This window comes from Pseudopipra pipra, chromosome 4 (assembly GCF_036250125.1).
Source record: "Pseudopipra pipra isolate bDixPip1 chromosome 4, bDixPip1.hap1, whole genome shotgun sequence".
NCBI lineage: Eukaryota > Metazoa > Chordata > Aves > Passeriformes > Pipridae > Pseudopipra > Pseudopipra pipra.
Genome location: NC_087552.1, coordinates 11,861,306 through 11,881,703, shown reverse-complemented (window position 1 = coordinate 11,881,703; position 20,398 = coordinate 11,861,306). Strand labels below are relative to the sequence as shown.

The window sequence follows — 20,398 nt, the reverse complement described above, 5'->3', positions numbered from 1 at the left end:
GAATTCTTTAAAATGAAATACATGAATGAAGCAGCAAGCAAGTGAGGCTGCCAAAGGATGCAACAGCCTGGTAAACAGGGCTGTGAGTCCTCAAATTCTGTCGGGCTTTATGAGCACTATTTGAAACTAACAGCTTTGGGAACCGGGTCCTGCATTTATTTTGTAGGAGAGATTTGGTCTGCAGGAAACTATCTGGAAAGGTGGGACAAAAACATCAAAAAGCCATCAACACTCTCTCTTGGCTACACCACCAGGGATGCTGCCAGATTGTGTGGAGGTTTGTCTTCCAGAGGTGGGGGAACAGGGGAGGGACTGAAGTCCTCCCTCAAATGAACAAGTTGGAGAGCTTCACTTTTTTCCAGGGAGCTGGTTTAAAAGGTACATTCCTCCAAGGCAAAAGAGTGATTCTGTACAATGGCCTGGAGCTACTGGGAAGGGCAATGGAACCAGCAGGTGCTTTGTGTTCTGAAAAAATTTGTACAAAGAAGAGACTCAGATCTTCAAGGTAGAGAAAAATCAAGACAGCAATAATAACCAGAAAAAGAGACTATGAATTAGACAAGCATAGTTCTCAAAAGCCTGCACAGCCTGGAAAAAGTCCAGGAAGATTATGTGGTTCACTAATAATCCTGCAGGAAGACAGTACAAGTTTAAATTCTGTTAATGAAAAGCAGGCAATACAATCTGCATGCAAATTTTTGCTTTTATATAATCAAATCCATTTATGAGGTAGCAGGTCTACCTTAGACCTAACCCCAGATGAGGTTAGTTTTTTGAGGATATTTTCTTGGCAGGATTTCCCTAAATTAATTACCTAACTTCTTGTTTGAGTTTCTCTGTAGAAATCCTAGAAATACTAGATCGGTGGGTGGATGGATGGCATGCTGCCCACCATTTAGGAAGAGAGCTTTCACTTCAAATTAACAAATTAAAATCACCCTGATCTAAAAGATAAACATGTATTCATACACAGTGACACAAAACAAAGCTTTGCACAGGATTTTAACCAGCAGTATTCACCGTGAGGAGTTACACGCATCTCCTGCAGGATCACAGATCTTCAGATTCAAAAGATTCACACCCCACCCATGCAAAAAAAAAAAACCCAAACCCAAAAAACAGAAGAAGCAGAGACCTAAATCCAAGGTATTTCAAAATCAGGCTGTAAAACCTGCAACATTTGGGACTATGCCTATAGTTTAGGCATTAAGACTACTTTATCAGGATTAGATTGATGCAAATCATCTCATTGGTCTTTGCTTTCAACAACGAGAGTAACAGCACAATAATGTTCATGTTTATGATACCAAATTTCTATAAAATTAGAATGCAGGGCCTATTTTAATGAAACCATGTTATTCATATCATTATGGTGTGGCTCATTGCTTGTATTTGCATCTGCAGATTTCTCAGTGGTCCACCATACCTCAATACATTTTCAGAATAAGAATAGAGGGAATGACTGAAACGGATTAAAATTCCCACTATTTCTGTACAAATACAGAAGATATTGTCCTCTACTTGAAATATTAAGAAACTTATTATTTTAATAACTTAAAAGAGCTGTTTATTTGATCATTACTCTGTTTCACTTGTAGTTTCTACTGTGGCATTAGGCCTGCAATCACTACTGACTTCAGCAGGGCTGTGTACAGGTACAGAATGTTTAACTTTATGGAACAAGTTATGGGTCTGAGGTCTAAATCTAAAAGCTGCACAGTAAAGCCGTGCTAATATTACTGTCTTAGAATCTTTCACCTATCAAAGCTTTCCAAAGCCATTTGGATATTGTGTTATTTTATACTCACAGTCAGGAGGCATTTTTTCCGTAAATAACTTGTAATATTCTTTGAGGAGTTCTAAGTTTTCCTGGTTAATGTTTTCCTGCAAGGTGGTATCTCCAAACCTATGAAAATGCACAATAAATTATGAGAAAAAAACCAAAACAAAACCACAAACCAAACCAAAGATAAATTACCCTTCAGAGTTATTTCTTTGCATAAAGAAATAACTGTGATTTTTTTTTAATTATTTGTTTTTTCCCGGTGTTGAATGTACTAGATTTTGTGAGACATACAGTTGTTAAGCTCTTGTGTGCTTTGGAACTAATATTTGGGCACAATGTCATTACTCATGGATAATTCTTCCAAAAATTTATGAAAGGGGTAATCCATTTACAAACACGCTATAGTGCACGTACTCGTTTTGCCTTCAAAAATCCTGAATAAATGAAGAGGCACTTTGGGGGAATTTCAAATGGCACCACAGGCAGAGAACACCAACTCCTACATCTCTTACTGCTGCTGTTGCTTAGATATATTAATTTCTACCAGAGCTGGACCATATTGAAGTGATACAAGATGGAAGAGATGTAAGTGTCAGATGGAAAACCTTCTGAAGAACTAATTTATGCTCTGATCTGAGAATGCAATAAACAGTCAAACTGATTAGTCCTCTGGGCCCTTTCTGCCCCACACTGCTCCTAGGCTGTTCGTTATCTTGGTTTCTTGTATCTGAAACTAATGAGAGAACCATTTCTCCTCCAAGCAGTAATTTCACCATTAAACTCCACAGTGTTATGACCCACAGCACAGCTGATTTAAGCTTACAGCAGCACAGACCTCAGCAGTCACTCCAGAATGCTGCAGCTGCCTCAGGAGCATGTTCTGGGGTTACCTGCAGCAGTCAAGTTTGCTGGGAAAGCATCACCCAAATCCTCATTATCCTGCACCTCAAAAAAACCCCAGGATGCCATTAAGCTCATCCATGAACCAACTATAGCTATGTAAACAAATATCTTTCTCTCTAAGAACAAGATTTCTACAGCAATCAGATTTCACATAGGCTAAAGAACCAAAAAATAAATCTCATGGTATCTCTGCTACAGGAGACATGAATGTAAAGACAGGAATGTCCCTTAGGCAGTTAAGGCCAAGTTTTTGCAACCTGTCTTTAGAATACCCTTGAAATGGGGGAAAGGAAATGGAGTACAGGAAGAGAGGCATGGACAGGTAAGTGAGAAATTCAGAGAGAGAAAAGGGAACACAAATTAGAAGATACCAAATATACTGCTACATCATGCACAAGGGAAGCAAATATTTAAATGGGCCAAAGAGGGAGAGAAAAAAGATCTGAGTGCCTTCTCAGCAGCCATTGCTGCAGTGCCACATGAGAATGTTTCTCTTAAATCAGATATATTCTCAAGTGTACTTTATCGAAAAAAGGGGATGTTTTCAACCAATAAAGTAAAATTTGCTAGAAAATTACCACAGAAATGTATTTCTATTTTCTTGTTCTTTATCCCACAAAAAACTGTATTTTTTACAAAAAAGCATATGAGGTGTTTCCAATCTCAAAGACAAATGTGCAACATTAGGAGTTAAGTAATATTTTTAATTAAGTCAAAAGCAGATGGTAAATGCATGTAGGAAAGCTGTTTCTGCATTGAATAATCCAACTTGATTTGCCTGATAGATATTAATACACATCAATATTTATAGATCTGCAGATAGTGTTTTTTTCATTCATGGCTTTCTTTGTGCACGATGTAAAATCACCACGGTGAACATTCTTCCTGCCACTTCACCTGCAAGCCTTTGCACACCAACTCCTGTACAAGTCTCCAGATAACCAGGCTGTTTCTAAATCTTGTCTAATCTTTCTTCAGGACATTTGCTACACACAATCCTTCCTGCCTATCCCACCCATGTAAGCTCTCATGAACTTGCTTCTTCATTACTGCACAGTCCTTTTTCTCTGCTTTTGGAAAAATTGCTGTGCCCTAATCACAATTGTCATGACTGATTTGGTTGCTTTCATACATTATCACTCTGGGCATGTCTCTCCTCTCAGCATTTTTTTTAATGGCATCCAGAATAAGCTATTTTCATTTTCAAGAGTCTTCTAAGTTCTCTAACCAACTACTCAACTCTTTCAGCAGTAAAATGCCAGTTTTTACTGTCTTTTGATTCACTTTGTCCCCATTTCAATTTTCTACCTAAATTTTCTCACACATCACTCAGTTTCAAGAAGTCTCCCATAAACATAAACATCCACAAAGCTATCTCCTGGCATTCCTTAGTAGTCTCCCTTAGAAAACTGATTTTCCTTGGCTGCCTACAAAGAACAGAAGGTGAAACTTCTGTTGTGCTTAACTTCTTGTCTATTGTTCAGGTCAAGGGCTTTTCACTGTCTCCCTCTATTTCCCCAGATATGCTTTTGCTTTTGAGCTTGTAGTGAATGCAACCTGAAGATATGTATTATGTCTTTTGGATGTTCTGTTAATAAAACCAGTTTAAAAAAAAAAGCAGCTTGTCTCTGTTGACATCTACCTTGTAGTTTTAGCATTGCACAAACATGGTAATTTAACGTGACCGACTGATATTCTTCTCTTAGAAGAGAAAATTAATAGGTTGGTGAAACCTTGGCTTTTATCATACTAATTAATTAGTTTCCAGCAATCCTTTCAGAGGAGTAATAGCAACATATCAGCCCTCATGTTTCTACAAACATACTACTAATGCATTCCCTATTACTAACTACCACCTCTCAACCCTGGAAAAAAGCCCTAAAGAGCTGAGAAAAATGATCTCTATCTAGCTTATAACTTGTTCAGCATCTTCAACCCCACCTATAAGATATAAGAATTCTGAATTTTCAAACTCTTTTTTGAGAATTTCAGAGTACTGTATACAAAAAAAATTCTATATCTGTAAAATAGAATTCAATTTTCTATCTGTATCCATAAGAAACTTGGCATCGACTCTGTGAAATGAAGCCCTTCCTACAGTCATATCTTCACTTGGGCTCTCATTGTTCTGCACTGCTTCATAACTTGTGTTTATTTCCTTTAATACCTATTAAAATACACACTGAGTAAATGTGAGAAGGTCCAAGAGCAAACAACAAAAAAGATTTATTTCTAATCCTGAGAGATATCCTGTACTAGTATGGAGCACTTGGACAGAAAATGAAACATGACTTTTTCTTACCTCTCTGCAAGTGTTTGCTGTTCATTGATTCCAACATTAAAGAGTACTGGATACATGCGAAGAAGCTTTCCTTCTTTAATCTCTTGTGGCAGCAACTCAAACATCTTTGCTGGAAGCTGGACCTCTATAATGTAATGTTCACTAGGAAAAATAAAAAGAAGAATAAGGATGGGAATATTGATTGGTTTGCTTAAAATAATCTTCCTAAATGATAGAGAACACGTAGACTTATAAATCAGTTCCTCCCTTTTTCCTTTAACTGAACTATAAAATGGGATAATTCAGCTTGCTTGTTTTAGAGCATAACCAAGCTATTTAAAAAAAGGCAGGTATATATAACTATATACTCTTGAAACTGACTTTACTGAAGTGAAAACAGGACTAATAATGAAAGCAGCAAAAAAAGTCCTCCGCTACCAAAATATCAATGAGAACACCTCAACCCTTAAAATGCATCTTTCTGAGAGTTACAAAAACAACTTTCTTCCAAAGTATCCTGTATCCACTGTAAAAGTAATATTCACAAAAACCCAAAGCAAAATTCCTATTTTCTTCAGTGGCTGGATTTTCTCCCTGGGGATTGAAAGCATCACCAATAACAAAATTGACTCTGTGAAGATAATAATTGAAGGCTCATTACCCAAACATGAATCCTATTTTAGGAGAAGGGATATGATATATAGCAGTTCTGGTTTTATGTTTGTGCTTGGTCTGACTTTATGAAAAATGTGCTACTCCGGCTGCCAGACCGAATTCTGATCACGGGGAAGCCTCAAGCTGAACTTCTCCTATCTTTGAGGACTGATGCCTGACTCCACAACAGAAACAAGGGCACACTGTTAAACTTAGTTTTTATTAGCTTTCTTTTCGTTATTAGAGCAATCAGACTAATCAACAAAGAACAGGCTAGAAACAAACCCATTTGTCTCCAAGATTTGTCATTTTAATCACAGGGCTGACTGATAACAAAGACTGAAATTTTCTCTCCTGCAGAGCACATTTGGCATACCACACCACCAAGGAGTGTCACAGCAAAAGAAGGGAAGAAAGATCCATATCCTACCTACAGAAACCAGGCCAAGGAAGTCACACAACTTTTGCATGCAAATTTAAAATGGATAGCTGCTTGCACCTATTAAAATAATCTATCATTAAATCCCTACAACTCTTATTTTAATCAATTATGTGCTTGCTAAAGAATTAAAATACTATCTAGATTACCCACATGAAGAATCTGGGGGAGAAAAGGCAGAAAACCTTGAAGAAAAAGGTCAGTTTCTGCAGTAGCTTTGACACCCTTGGCAGGCTTGAGGGATGAGTGGCACTAGCTCAAGTCTTTGGATAAACAGGTTCCACTTAGAAGAGTTAATGGTCATGTTTAAACTCTATCCTGCTCATATATCTGAGAATGAAATAAAATGGATCTAGTGCAGACCTGGGACTTCAGTGTTACTGCATTCAACTGGGGCAACAGCATAGCCTTCTGTACAGGCTACAACTAGTATGGAATCTTTGAGCACATCCCACATGTTCCCCACTGAGAGGGAGTATCAGTTCTGAATGGAGGATACATGTCTCAGGGAGGGGGAAGGAAAAACAAAACAGTTCTACTGCCCAGATAAGTCTTTTTTGTTTGTGTTTTGTTTAATTAATTCACCCATGTGAAAGAAGCAGGAAAAAGGACAGTAGGTAATACGGTTCCAATGATGTCTGTGTTCATTCTCAGCCTGTATGTGAGCACTCCTGGCTGCTGTCAAGTGCTACTAGAACATTTTTCTGTGATGAAGTGCTTTGATGAGGCTGAGAAGAAATGTTGGTTTAGTGTAATTCAAAGTGCATACACTACTGAACCAAAATGCCACCAAATCACTGCATTGCTACATTGCACTATCCACAAAATCACTACAAATCTCGGTGTGTGAAAGAACATTGAGAAATGTTGACCTTTAGGCATGATAAATTAGCATCAGTACAATTTGAGAGCTTCCCTTTGTCCTTTTTTTTTTTTTCTCTCAAAGCTCTTTTTCAAGTCTCAGAGATAGTCCTTGGTAACTTTAAAAAAATCAGTTACCAACTGCACAGTGAAAACAACCCATTTCTGATCATGTAAGGAAAAGGCTATCAAGCTGTGACAGAGCTGTCTAGAAACTCCAGGAATGCTAGTCAGGTAGAGAAAATAAAAAAGAATTCAAAGTACTGAAATCTGGAGGACTTGTTTGACATTAGTTTACCAAAGATCTTACAGGTCTATGATTCTAATTAAACAAGAAACATTTACATAGCAGTAAATTTTATTGTCATGTGCTTTCTTTCTTTTACAGCTAGATTCAGTGCAGAGCTATCAGGTGATTTTGGCATGAGATGAATAAGGTGGCTACAACATTTTCCAATGAGAAGTAAAACTCAGTACATAATTTGGAACATTTCATGATTTTTCTGGAAAAGAGAGTGGAGAAATTAAGCATGTTTTAAGAGAGTAAATAATAAATCATCATCTCTTTCAGAACAAATTGTATAAATTTAGGCCTTAAATATTTAAATGTATATGATTTACCTAAACAGGAGTGCTTAAGAATATCCCTCTCTAATTTTGCCTTATTCTCTAATATTTGTTATTATCACATATGGAGATAGACAAACACTTGCAGACCTGTCAGAAGGTTTCTAAAAATTATCATGTTGCTCAGAGCCCCATCCAACCTAGCCTTGAGCATTTCCAGGGATGGGGCATCAACAACTTCTCTGGGCAACCTGTGCCAGTGCCTCATCACTCTCACAGTAAAGAATTTCTTCTAACATGTAATCTAAACCCACCCTCTTTCAGCTTAAATCTATTGTCCCTTGTCCCATCACTACACTGGATATTAGGAAAAGGTTCTTCAGCCAGAGAGGGTTGGATACTCCCTAGGGAAGTAGTCACAGCACCAAGTCTGACAAGGTTCAAGAAGTGTTTGGACAACGCTCTCAAAGACACGGGTGTGATTCCTGGGGATGTCCTGTGCAGGGCCAGGAGTTGGACTCGATGATCCTTGTGAGTCCCTTCCAACTCAGAATATTCTGTGATTATGTGATTCTGTACAGAATTTTCAAAAAGTGCATGTTTTTGCCTATAATAAAAGAATGTGAGTTCCTGAACAGAATTTGACCCAGATGGCTGGGGTCAGCCACCCACACCAGCAGGTGAGCACACTGCTAGTCAGTGCCATGCACTCTGGATTGATTTTTTTTGTGCACACAGAATCTCAGGCTTAAGCACTTCCCTAGAAAAAACAATTTTAACTGAATACCCTGAGTCTTCAAGATAAGAATTTGTAGCTTGAATTTCTTTCTTAGTCTCATTTTATTGAGCCACACCATATAACAGCCAAAATTATCTAAAAATTGTGGGGTTCTTAAACATTAATTAGAAAATATCTAGGTTTTTCACTGTCTTCTCTTTTTACAGTTGACTTCCAATGCTGTCTGACAGGAGCAGTCTCATCACAGCTCTAAGAGTGATGGGGCTCCTCCACGTAAGCCTTAAAGATTTTATTTCTTTTTCTGATACCAATTCCAGTGAATATCTGCCAGTAAGTACAGTACAGCAATCACAGGTTGTAACTCTTCTTCCCAAAGACTGACTACTCCACCAATCCAGAATGCCTGAGGCATCTTAAAGCTCAGGTGTCTTTCAAACCCAGGACCTCCTGGTGTGACAATTCAGTGCTCTGCCGTAATGGCAGTAAGCCAGAAAATGTAGCGGCTGGATTTTTCAAGGTTTTTGACTGCTGTGATTTACAAAGGATGTCTTTCTTCTGTTTTATCTGCACACCATAATTATTCTTAATTATTCCCAATGTGTCGCCTATCATACTCCAGCCTTCCTGCTATTTATTTCAATCCTTTCTCGGAAGGCCCATAGGATGAGAGTGATTCATCCAGAATAATTAAGTAAATCAGCGGTGAAAGCCCCCTTCAGAAGAAACATATATTTTCTAAAAGTTGCTGCTTTTAGCCGAATTTAATTTACAGTCATCTTAAGAATAATGATACTATTAAGGAAGTGATTTCTGCAAAAGTAAAAACATTTGGAGCTTCAGACTAGAATAATAATGAAGATGAAAAATCCATCCCAATCTTGTTAACCCTCCAATAGCCACAATTAATGAAGTATTTCAGTTTATATCCTGATATTCAGCAGCGCTTATGTGAGATTCATAAAGTATTAGTGGCTTTGTGCAAGGATTTCTAAGGTTGTGTATGTCCTGTGCGATCACAGCAGCTAAGATAGGCTTCATTTTACAAAAGTGACCACTAAGTTTTGGCATCTGAGTTTTCTGGTTTCCATCTTAAAACAATCAAGGCCTAACTCTTTGAATTGCAATTTCATTTGTCACACTGAAATACAAGTTCTGGACACTTCAAAATCAAAGCTCCTCAGTTAGAGGCAACTTTTGTAAATAATGACCTTGTCACTTGTCTTTGATTCAGTATCTACGTATGAAAAATGCACCAGCAACTCTGCACAACCCAGACACTGTTTTGATTAATTTGTATTAGTAACTGGCACTTCTAAGCTTTTCATCAGCTTTAAAAATCCCTTCTACCTCATTACCTCTCCATTCACCTTCTGAAAAGTAGAACTACCACACTTTCATATAATAGCATCCAGCAAGAAGAAAACTATAACCTGGGTTTCATGAGATTAAAACTGGAGCTTTGTTCCTTGGGCTCCAGGAAACAAAGTTCTTACCGCCTGCCAGTTATAATAGGCAAAAAATCTTCTGATTTGGCTTCAATGACTTTAAACATTACTTTCTGCAAATCTGAAATGCCCACAGCCATGTCTTCCAGCATCCCTGCTTCTTCACCTACGTGGAAAGATTAAAGAGGTTATTAGCAGAGTTGACAGATCAGCCACTGTATAGGTTATAGTAAAGCAATATGAGGATTATATTTTCCAGTCTGTGCATCTAAAAATCACAGCCCTAAATCCACGTTAAAGTACCCTACATATAAACAGCCTGATTTTTAGAACTGCTGACAATTCTGTGGCCTAAATGAGGAGTATTAAGCACCTCTGAAAATCAGCCTGTTCTATATGTGCATAGAATAACATCAGAAAAGCCATTTTTGGCCATTCTGAAAGTGTTTTTAAAGACTGTCCTGCTAATGGAGGACAAAGATTTTAAGAATAACAACAACAAACATCGTGGGAAAGGGATCATGACAGCAATCTCCAAGTGAGAAACCAAAATTGCCTGTGCATTGAAGAGCTGCAGAAATGCTAAATCCATCTACTTTGGTCAAAATCTCTGTTTTGGGGAACCATTCCTATATATCTAATTCAAAGTATTTTTAAATATAAGGCAGTTTCTCCCTCCAAATGTCTTTTTTAGTACCTATCAAATAATGGCATCTGTAACAAACTAGGAATCAAAGAGTTTTCAAGCTATCTTCACTGGCGTGGTCAGGGCAGAGGCTCACAGAGGCAGTAACTTTTTAAATCTGCTGCCTGGATTAGCTTTATAAACCTGGTCCTTTGGGTCAGGTCAAATGCCTATACAAACAAAGAGAGTTTTTATTAAACCAAGAAGTTCCACTAGCTGCACTGAGGAAGGAGTATTAATGACAATGTAGTTCAGCATTCTGCATGGAACAATTAGCAGCTAGTGTTCTCAGAGGAACTGAGAATAAAACAGATGAGTAATTTTTGATGCAGAATTGACAAGACAGTATCAATGACTTCAGCTGTGCTATTATATGGAAGTCTACTGTCTCCAAAGGATAATATTTGTTGATTAAACAAGTCAATTTACTGAAAACAGAACGGAGTTTAAAATAAGAACTTTCTGAGTAAACTTCTGGTCTGGATGCATGAGGAACTTTGTCCAAGACCAATACTTACTGTATGTACTAAGGAGTCCTTCATATTGCACGAGCAATCCAACAGTATGAAGCTGTTGTAAAAATCCTTGATCATGTAAACCTGTGTGCAATTTGATTATAAATCCACAGACCAATCCAGCGAGCTATAAAGACAATTAAAAAATGTGAAATTAAGAGATGTACTGTTACAAGATAGTTAAACTGACACTTGCTATCATTATACACAACAGACGTAATATTTAGGTATTTGAGAAAACAGCATAGATATTTCTGTTTAGTGACTATATACATGATTTCATAATAATATTTTATGATGCATTTTTTTGTGTGTATAAAGCAGTGAAATATTCCCTTAATTTATATTAGTTAAGCTTCATTTGTTTTGTGGGGTTGTGCGTTATTTACACTGACATAAGTGAGACCAGAATCTCTGCTGCCAGGCTATAAATACACTCTGTGAATTATGATGGATAATCCAGAGGTCCCTTCCAACTCTAACAATTCTGTGATTCTGAATAGCAGCAAGGAATACTCAAGGCTGGACTTGAGAAGTATATAATCTAGGAAGTGTAGAAACAGCTTTATGGATCCTTCTTTGCGCAAAAGGGAGAAAAAGCAACTTTTTTCAGTTCATCGCAGAGCTGCTTCTGTGATTCAGTGATACAACTACTATGGAATTCCATTTACTATTCATCTCCCTATCACATTATAAAATATTTAGGTGAACGGCATGGAAAATAGATGAAAGAGTTGTGTCAAACTGGAAAAAGAAATAAAAAAAAAAAACAACCAAAAAAGCAAACCACGGACATCGGAATGAACAATATGTTTAATTACAACAACAATAGGAAATAAGTGACACAAGACAACCTACTGCTTGACTAAAGACGATGTCTCTCCTTAGGGTCAGCATCAAACACTGTGGCAAACCACAGGCAAGCTCCTGGAGCAGAACAAAGGCCATGGATTGCTTCGCCCTGGTCACCACCTCTCCCATGCAGTCCTTCAGCGTAATCACCAGCGGATAAAGTTGTTCGTACCAGTCACCTGCAACAAGGCACATCATCCGTTCCAAAATGGAAAACTCGCAGTGAAAAATCCTTCTCCGCATGGAAAGAGGGCTGCAGTGGCTTTGTAGATCATCCTACACTTTAAAACGACCCTGCAGCTCTCTCCTAACCTTTATGGTGCAATAAATGCCACCGGAGAACAGGCTTAGAGGTAGGATTAAATCCCTGGCCTGAATCCAACTACATCCCGAAACAATAAACTTTTCTAACAGTCCTAACATCTCTGTGAAACTTGTATTTCAGTGCCATAAACAGATCATACAGGGAGACGTGAAAATTCATTTAGCACAAGATCAACACAGTGGAGATGAAGATCTCCCGTTCTTTCCAGGACTGACAACTGGTTACATAAGAAATGAATAGCATCAAAACACAGTAAGTGGGGAGAGGAATCTATATTTAAGAAAAAGTGGGTGCTGGAAGGCGAAAAAGAATAACTAATAGGTAAATGGAAGGATATAACCTGCTTAATGAACAGGCTGGAAAAATAATAACCTTCAGGTCACATTCCTTTTTCTTTTCAGCTTCTCTCTATATTTTTCTCTTTAAATATTTAGAGATATTGAACTAATTTTTTTAGATACTTTGAGCAGAGAGATTTAAAACATGTTTTGCTCTTAAAATACATGCTAGGAATATCATAAAAAACAAACTAGTTAAATGTTTGAAAAATGGGACTCCTTAATACATGACAAATGAAACAAAGTGATAACTAGGAATGAAGGAAAATCAGAACAGCTTACACAAATTTGCCCAATTATCCAAGCTGTTCCCAAATTTTACAGAATTTCATAAAATCAGACCTGCATTGTAGTTACATATGGCTTTGCCTACTCCCTAAGCTGAGTAAATAATAAAACCAACCAACCAAATCACCCTCCTTCAGAATCTTACATCTCACTTTAATTGATATAGTTTAAAACAAAAAAGAAAGCAACACTCCAGAAGAATCTATATAAAAATTGTGAATGTAATTGACTTTATACAGTCCATCACTGGTTCATATTTTCTGTAGATTAGTGTAATTAAGAATCAATGATAATTGAAATCTGTTCCATTTAAACTGTAATTAGGTACAAGATAGCAGCCTGTTGTTTCAGGTAACATTCTGAGTCAGGCCAATGAAAGACTCATTAGGTCTGAGGTTCTTTAGGCAGGAAGACATAGCTGCCTGTTGCAATGTCAATTTGGCTAATCTCCAGAAAAATATGTAAATGAATAAAACTGTAGCCAAGAAGACCGGAGAGAACTTTGAAAACCAGAAGAAATAGCAAATATAAGGTGCAGGAAAGAGGAACAAGGGTAGAGCAGTCACAGAGAACAACCTGAGTTCCTTTGCAAATAATATCTCTGTGGTCAGACAACATGTGTTTTAACAGAGTCATACATATTTAAGCATGAGTAATACAGACTGAAGAACCATTCCCTGGAAAACAGCAGCTATCAAGTGAGAGCCATCACGAACAAAACAGACCCTAAGCCATCCCCAGGTTACATACTCGAGCAAAAAGACGTGATTTTATACATGCCATTGACTAATGGAGTGCTGACACACCACATGCCAAGGTCTGGTGTACACATTTTAAAGGGACTGCTGAAAAAATGGAGAGCTTGCAGAGGAGAGCTACCAAGATTTAGAGTTTAATCTCCTTAAGCCGATGAAAAAGGCTGAGCAGCAACTTGATTTCCCTTCTTCAGAAGGAGACAATAAAAGTACTAACAGGGGTGTTTATTTCAGGGAATAAAAGCAAAAGAACAACCAAAGGCCAGAGGCTGCTGCAAGACAGCTGAATTTAGAAATAAGGGAGACAACAAGGTGTGACATACTGGAAGACAGACTAGACAGACCAGGCCATCCTAACTCTCAAGTCTTAAACTACAGTTATTTATTAAATTAACCAATAAATATATGCAAATGAAAGCAACTGCAGCAAAATAAGATCAAAAGTTGTAATGCATACTGAACCAATGAACAGGGCTGTATGTGATAAGAATAGAGTTTGTTGTCTGCTTCTGACTTGATCAAATAATGAAAAAGATCATACTTGGCCACTTACAAGTTGACTTGAAGGTACAGCGAACAGACATATGTTCCACTTTCATAGGAAAGCAGAGCTGGATACAGACACAGCCACGGATCTTGCAAGTGCTCTGACAGTCAGGGCAAGAGAAAAAGCTGAAAAAGAACTAACCACACTTTGTAAACCTGCCATTACAATTCCAGGTTATAATACGGATAGAGCTAAAGAGCTTTTCTGACTCTCATGAAAGAAGAGCATGTAGTGATAGGACAAGGGGGAAAGGATTCAAACTGAAAGGTAGTAGGTTTGACAAGACACTAGGAAAAAATTCTTTACTGTGAGGGTGGTGAGGAACTTGCACAGGTTGCTCATGGAAGTTGTGGAAGCCCCATCCCTGGAAGTATTCAAGGCCAGGCTGGACAGGGCTCGGAGCAAACTGGTCTAGTGAAAGTTGTCCCTGCCCATGGCAGGTGGGTTGGAACTAAATGATCTTTAAGGACCCTTCCAAAACAAACCACTCTATGATTCTGTGAACAGAGGGGATCACATCCTGGCCACAAGTCACATAACACTTAGATCTGTTTCTACTGAGCTGCCACTTAACCAATCCGTCTGCACTGTGCATTTCTGCTTCGTTAGGAACGTAACTTTGTACGTGTCCTTACTGAACTGCATCCTAATATTTCAGCGCTCCATTTCATCAAGATCCATTCTAATCCTGCTCCCATGGTGCTTAAAGCCTCTCCCAGCCTTAAGCATCTGCAAATTTTATAAGCATCATCCATATTTCATAAGCCAAGTCAGTAATGAAAATATTGAATAATACTGGACCCAGAACAAATGTAAGTGGATTCTCCTTCATGCAGCCTTCCAGGTTGGCAGTAAACAACTGATAACTACCTTCTATTATGATTTTACAAATTATTTTGCAAATACCTTGTGGTAGCTTCAAGATAATTTTCTCACAACGTTTTTTTTTGAGGGGAGACTACATGTCTGGAATACTAACTTACTAACACAAGTAATTTTTGTCTGTAATAGTTACATTAAAAAAGAATTCGAAGATTTGAAATTCTCCAGGCTGTTTTTTCATTAGAGGACATTCCACTAAATTTATTAAAAATAAATCCTGCTGAGTATTTGATGTCCTAAAGAATACAGAGCTTTACTTACATATGTATTTGGCTTTTTAGAAAACAATAAAAATTTTTGGTTTGTAGAAAACCTTACCCCTAGTGACTGAGGAAAGATAAATAGTCATAGAATATAAATAGAGTTGTACATATCAAAAGGAATGAAGATAACCCTTGCAGGTTTTCCATAACAATCCTTGTTCACACTGAAAATTCTTAATCCCAGTTAATAAGGATGTCCAGTCCCCAGAAGGTGGAGCTAGTTGGCAAATCTGAGACGGATTGCATTGTTTCTTGAAATAAAAGAATGTTTATGAATAGACAAGAATATTCTCCTGTTCATCCTTTTATTTTAAATCAAAATAAGAGGTGTATCACAGACTGAGGTCTCAGAAAAGAAAACTCTAGGAATAAAACAAGTATGGGTGCTTAATTTCTGGTCTGTTAAAATCACCATGTACCACTTGTTATGCATGGTATCCTGTTGCAAATACTCCAGCAAGAATACAAATCAGGTCATTCATTAACAATGCACAAAGTTAAAAAAATCCAACAGAAATACCTACTTATAAGCAAATACTGCAGCTTATAAGTTGTTCCTTGAAACTGAGAAGCACTATGAAACTGAAGTTTATAAAACAAACAGAAAAAAACCACTATATTCTGAAGCTTATAAGTGCATTCAGTAGATTTTAGAAAATACAAGGGATAAATATGGAATATTGATACTTCATAAATTAATATTAATAATTCATAAAGAGATATTATTTGTAAAGGGAGCTTTAAAATCCTGGTCTAAATTCAGATTTAGATTATCCTAATCTAACCTGCCACAACACTGCTGATATGTGAGGATGCTGCTTGGTTCTGAGCTACTGTTCACATGCAGGAGTAAAGGAGTTCTGCTACAGAGACTGATGATACCTTTGCACAATCAATTCAGACCCTGAACAGTACAAATTATTGTTTCTGTGTTTAACACATTCACTGACTCACATGCATATCGACATTTCAGCTGTCAAATTTCTTTTAAATTAAAATAGCAAGATTTGCTTCCACAAAACAGCGGAAAATTCTCTGAAGAAGGATGAAGAATTAGGTGAATGAGTAAACATCTCAAAAAAGGCATTAGGAGCAAGAATAGAAGCAACAAGGAGACTCCAGGATGATTGTTAGGTCGCTAAAATGACAAGGGCAGTCTGGAATATTTAGCATCCAAATAAAAGTGTCAAAGCCTACTGATGAAGCAAGGCAACTCAATTCAAAAATTGTGCTAGTCAGCCACTGGAAAGGAAACTCAAGGCATAAACACCAAACACTAAAAAGGAAGGATGAAATTAAAAAAAACAGTACCACTACTATGCAGTTAGTGTGAGATGAAAACAAAAGAGCATGTTCAGCAAAGCATTGAGCAAATATTCTACATCACTGCTAAGAGAGTTGTGGCAGTTCAGTCTGTGACAGGATTTGCCCTTTGGTTGCTGGAAAATGCCCTTCAGTCCCATGTTCCCTTAATCAACATGCCTGCACAGGCAAATGACCTGCTTAGCGCTCAGCTAGTCAGATCTGCATGCTCATATTCAAGTCTCACTATGTCAAACTGCACGTTAAATTTGATAAAGTTTGGCAGAAAAGCAAGCTCCTGCTCTTTTCAAAGTCAGGCCCACTGAAGTGCTTATTAAAACATGCTGGTAACCAAAAAAGGAAAAGCTCTAATGCTTTGGAATAGCACTCCTATCTCCTTTTGCCCTGGCAACAGAGGAAAGAGCTAATTCTATCACTTCTGTCTGTGCCACCTAAAATCAATGGATGGCTTCAAGTCACCTCAAAAATTAAATCATATGAAGCTAAAAACTAAACATGAAATTAAAAGCAGAAAAAGGCATGATGTTGTACTTTTAAAGGAATGGAGGGCACTACAGACAAATGGTAACAAATGTAACAGCAGCTACCCATGAGATAACTTTTCACTAATCACTTATTCCCTAAAATACAAATAATCCACAATAGAATTGAAATAATAGAGGTAAAAAAAACATAAATGAGTTGTCTTGATATGACAAATTGAACATTAGACAAACTCTGTTTTAAGGAAAAAAGCAGGTAAATCAAACCAACCAACCAAGAACAGCAATAAATGTTTCAAAAACAGCTAGTGGAAACAGAATGAAACAATTAACCCAGAATCTGATTTACTCACCTAGGACAGGAATGGTCTTTTTTTTTTTTTTAGGTTTTTTTTTCTTAAGGGAGGTTTAAAAACTGTCTTGGAAGAGTTCATGTATTCAACTTTGTACCACAAAAAGGTCAGCTTCCTATTTCTTCATCTTGCAACTCAGCCCTTGGAGCTCAGTTTAACTTTAGCATGAGGGTCAAGCTCTTTGAGAAAGGATGTGGTTTTATGCTCATAAAGCTGCAGCAGTTCTCAAAGGAACACCAAAAACCTGAATAAGTCTTCCAGGTATTCCTGCACTTAATATAATAGCAACCTTACTTTGGCATGGTTTGGGTGTCCAGAAGAACAATTTTGAATGCTGGGGGATTTATTATTCCATTGTAATCATCCCAGATTTTCTACATTGTCACATGGATTAATAGTGAAAATTGGAACCATCCAACCATACATATAAAAGTGTCTCAGCAGGTTTAGTCACAATGAAAACAGAAGAAGGTTAAGGCAATTAAAGACAAAGCTAAAGAAATCACGCTCAAAACATAGGAGTAACCTTGCTCTATGAATGCTGTGCAACTAAATATTCTGGTATTTTCTTTTAGTTTGTTGATTCAGTGAAATAGTCTTCCTTTCCCTTACAAATTTTTAACCTTCTGTCTATAGCCAAACTACCTGAGAAAGTACAGCTGAACGGGTTGTCTTGTATACTGGGCTACATACAGCTCAGTTAAGGATCCTATCAAAAAGAAAAGGGTGATACAAAGTGAGATGGAAAAGGAAAAAAAAGGCAAAAGTAAAATTGATGCAAAGATAAGCTTAAAAGAACAGGAAAGAAAAATATGAGGAAAAGGAAGGGAAGAGAAAGCTTTCCAGAAGTGTTTGTTCAAATGAATGATGTTTACTACTCAAGCAAAGACCATGGGAAAATTTTTCATCTTCCTGACTAAATGATAACTTACAGTAAAAGCTCTTTTGAAGACGCAAAAAAACCCAGAACACGGTTTTATTTCACATTTCTACCAGCATTGCATTGGGAGGGATGAACTGAAAGCATGCAGTGCCCATCCCAAGGGCACTGAAATTCAGAGAGGTTGAATCTAGACTTATATAGTCCCCAACAGGTATCAGATAACTCAAGAAAAATTAACTCACAGGTGCCTGCAGCAATGTGGTTATGAACAGATGTTTTCTTTAACTCCAGCTAGGAAATACAGCACCATTTACCAGTGCTCTTTACTATCTATGCTGAAGGTTATCACTGGACAATTCACCTGCCCAGTAACAGAGCTTTTGATTCCATAATTCACTGAAGGCAAAATCCAGGTGCAATCACGCTGCCAACTGAAATAGTTTGAGATAGGGGTGGATCTTGTGTGTAGCAAATTAGAGAGTTCTCCCACAGAGCTGACAGAAGAATAGTGGGTGATGGCTCTGACAGTGTGGTACAAGGAGCAGATGGAAACAACAGCCTCTTCCAGCAGCACAGATAAATATGGGGATTGTCAGGGGCTGCGTAAACGTAAGAGCAAACTGCTGTGTTTCACTGGCACCTCTGATGCTGCAGGTCAGGCTTTCTCATTCCAACTCTCATAGAAAACGAAAAGGCAAAAATAAAAAGAATTTAATGCAGCCACATATTTCTCCAAGGCAAACCAGCCTAGAGTTAAAAAAAAACCCCAACAAAAAGAACCCCTCTCCTTTAAAATCTTTCTACTCTTTCTGATTTATCCTGCAGAGAAATCACAATCCTGCAACTGATGAAACCATAGCAGGTTACCTTGGTAACTGTAACTCAAATTCAGTTTTAAGAATACACTCAAAGGTCAGACTGCATGAAAAGTTAAGGCTAAGGAAGGTGTAATTCCTGTTGAAAGGTAAGTGCAGGAAAAAAGTGCCACCAATATTTCCCATTGCAAAGATTCCAAACAATAAATGTAAACACGTTTGGAAAAAAGATCACATGATGTCAACACTGAGACTGCAAACATAAGCCTACCTTAGGAAGCTCTGAATATATGTTATAACAACATCTGCAGTTATAGGAATATGCTATTGCAGCAAAAATGTCATAACATTTTCTATCATCTAAAATGAATACGTGTGCATTCTTTGATATCTTTTTCATTGCCAGATGCTACAAAAAAACCTGTATTAAACCATTCAGGTTCACTAAATAGGTAACAAATTTCATCCTATACTTTAAGTCATACTTTTCAATGTTTTGGTCAAAACCCCGTGTATTCTTTTTTCTTACAAACGACAGTACAAATTTTCTTAGAATCAACTCCAGCAGTTTCAGACTCAAAGATGTAATTGCGCCCAATGTTAAAGAAATACATTATTCTCAAATTATGGTATAATACATAATAGCAAGATATGGCAAGCTTTTCATTTATGTCATGTTTGTGAGTCGTAAGTAGCATAAAATTCTGTCATTTTAGAAAGGTATCTACAGGTGTACACACAGCGTGATTTTATATCTAGGCTAATGTTATGAATTCATACAATTAGGCTTCAAATGTAAAATGGAGCAGAATTAAGGCCAAATTTATAACTCTAAACTTGGAATCTCAACCTCTACGTAGGTGCTTCATAGAGGTGCAGCCTCAGGGCTTCACGTTAAATTTCATGAAGGATGCAGAGAAAAACAAATAAATCCACAATCCAAAAAAACCATATAAATCCACACTCTCACAGAGAAGCCAAGCATGAAAAATTCTGGGCAGTGGTTTTGAAAATCATTAGGCAACCAACTTTGACACACACCTGGATAGTCCTTCAGAAAGCTCCATCTTTAAAGTTAGTCCTATAAAAGAAAGCAATTTTAAAACGCCTCCATTTCTACATGACCTCGAAAGTCCTGTAAGCTGTCAAAGGTATTCCACAATTCTCTTGTGAAAACACCATTAGGAAATGATGTCTTCTCCTCAAAAAGCAGAACACAAAACCAGAGCAGTCTGCCCCACAAATCTCCTGCAGTTCTCAGGTGATGGGGTGTTGCAGAACTTTCAGGACAGCTCAACAAAAGCACTGACTCTGCTCTTACAGAAGGGCCCTTGTACTGATTCAAGAGAAATAGAGAGGGCCTTGAAATGAGGGGAAGAAGAGAAGAATTTATTCCAGCACCATAGCATCGTGATAT

General features: G+C 37.5%; 1 protein-coding gene across 7 annotated transcripts in view; it reads right to left on the bottom strand.

The window, feature by feature from the left end:
* INPP4B (inositol polyphosphate-4-phosphatase type II B) overlaps positions 1-20,398 on the bottom strand; it is a 332,585-nt gene that overhangs the window by 43,079 nt on the left and 269,108 nt on the right. For all 7 annotated transcript variants that reach the window (XM_064651566.1, XM_064651565.1, XM_064651568.1 and 4 more), the window contains 5 exons: positions 11,734-11,906; positions 10,879-11,002; positions 9,724-9,841; positions 4,992-5,132; positions 1,809-1,906 (listed from right to left, as the gene is read on the bottom strand). In XM_064651566.1, coding sequence (XP_064507636.1) covers positions 1,809-1,906; positions 4,992-5,132; positions 9,724-9,841; positions 10,879-11,002; positions 11,734-11,906 — 654 coding nt within the window. The remainder of the gene's footprint in view (positions 1-1,808; positions 1,907-4,991; positions 5,133-9,723; positions 9,842-10,878; positions 11,003-11,733; positions 11,907-20,398) is intronic.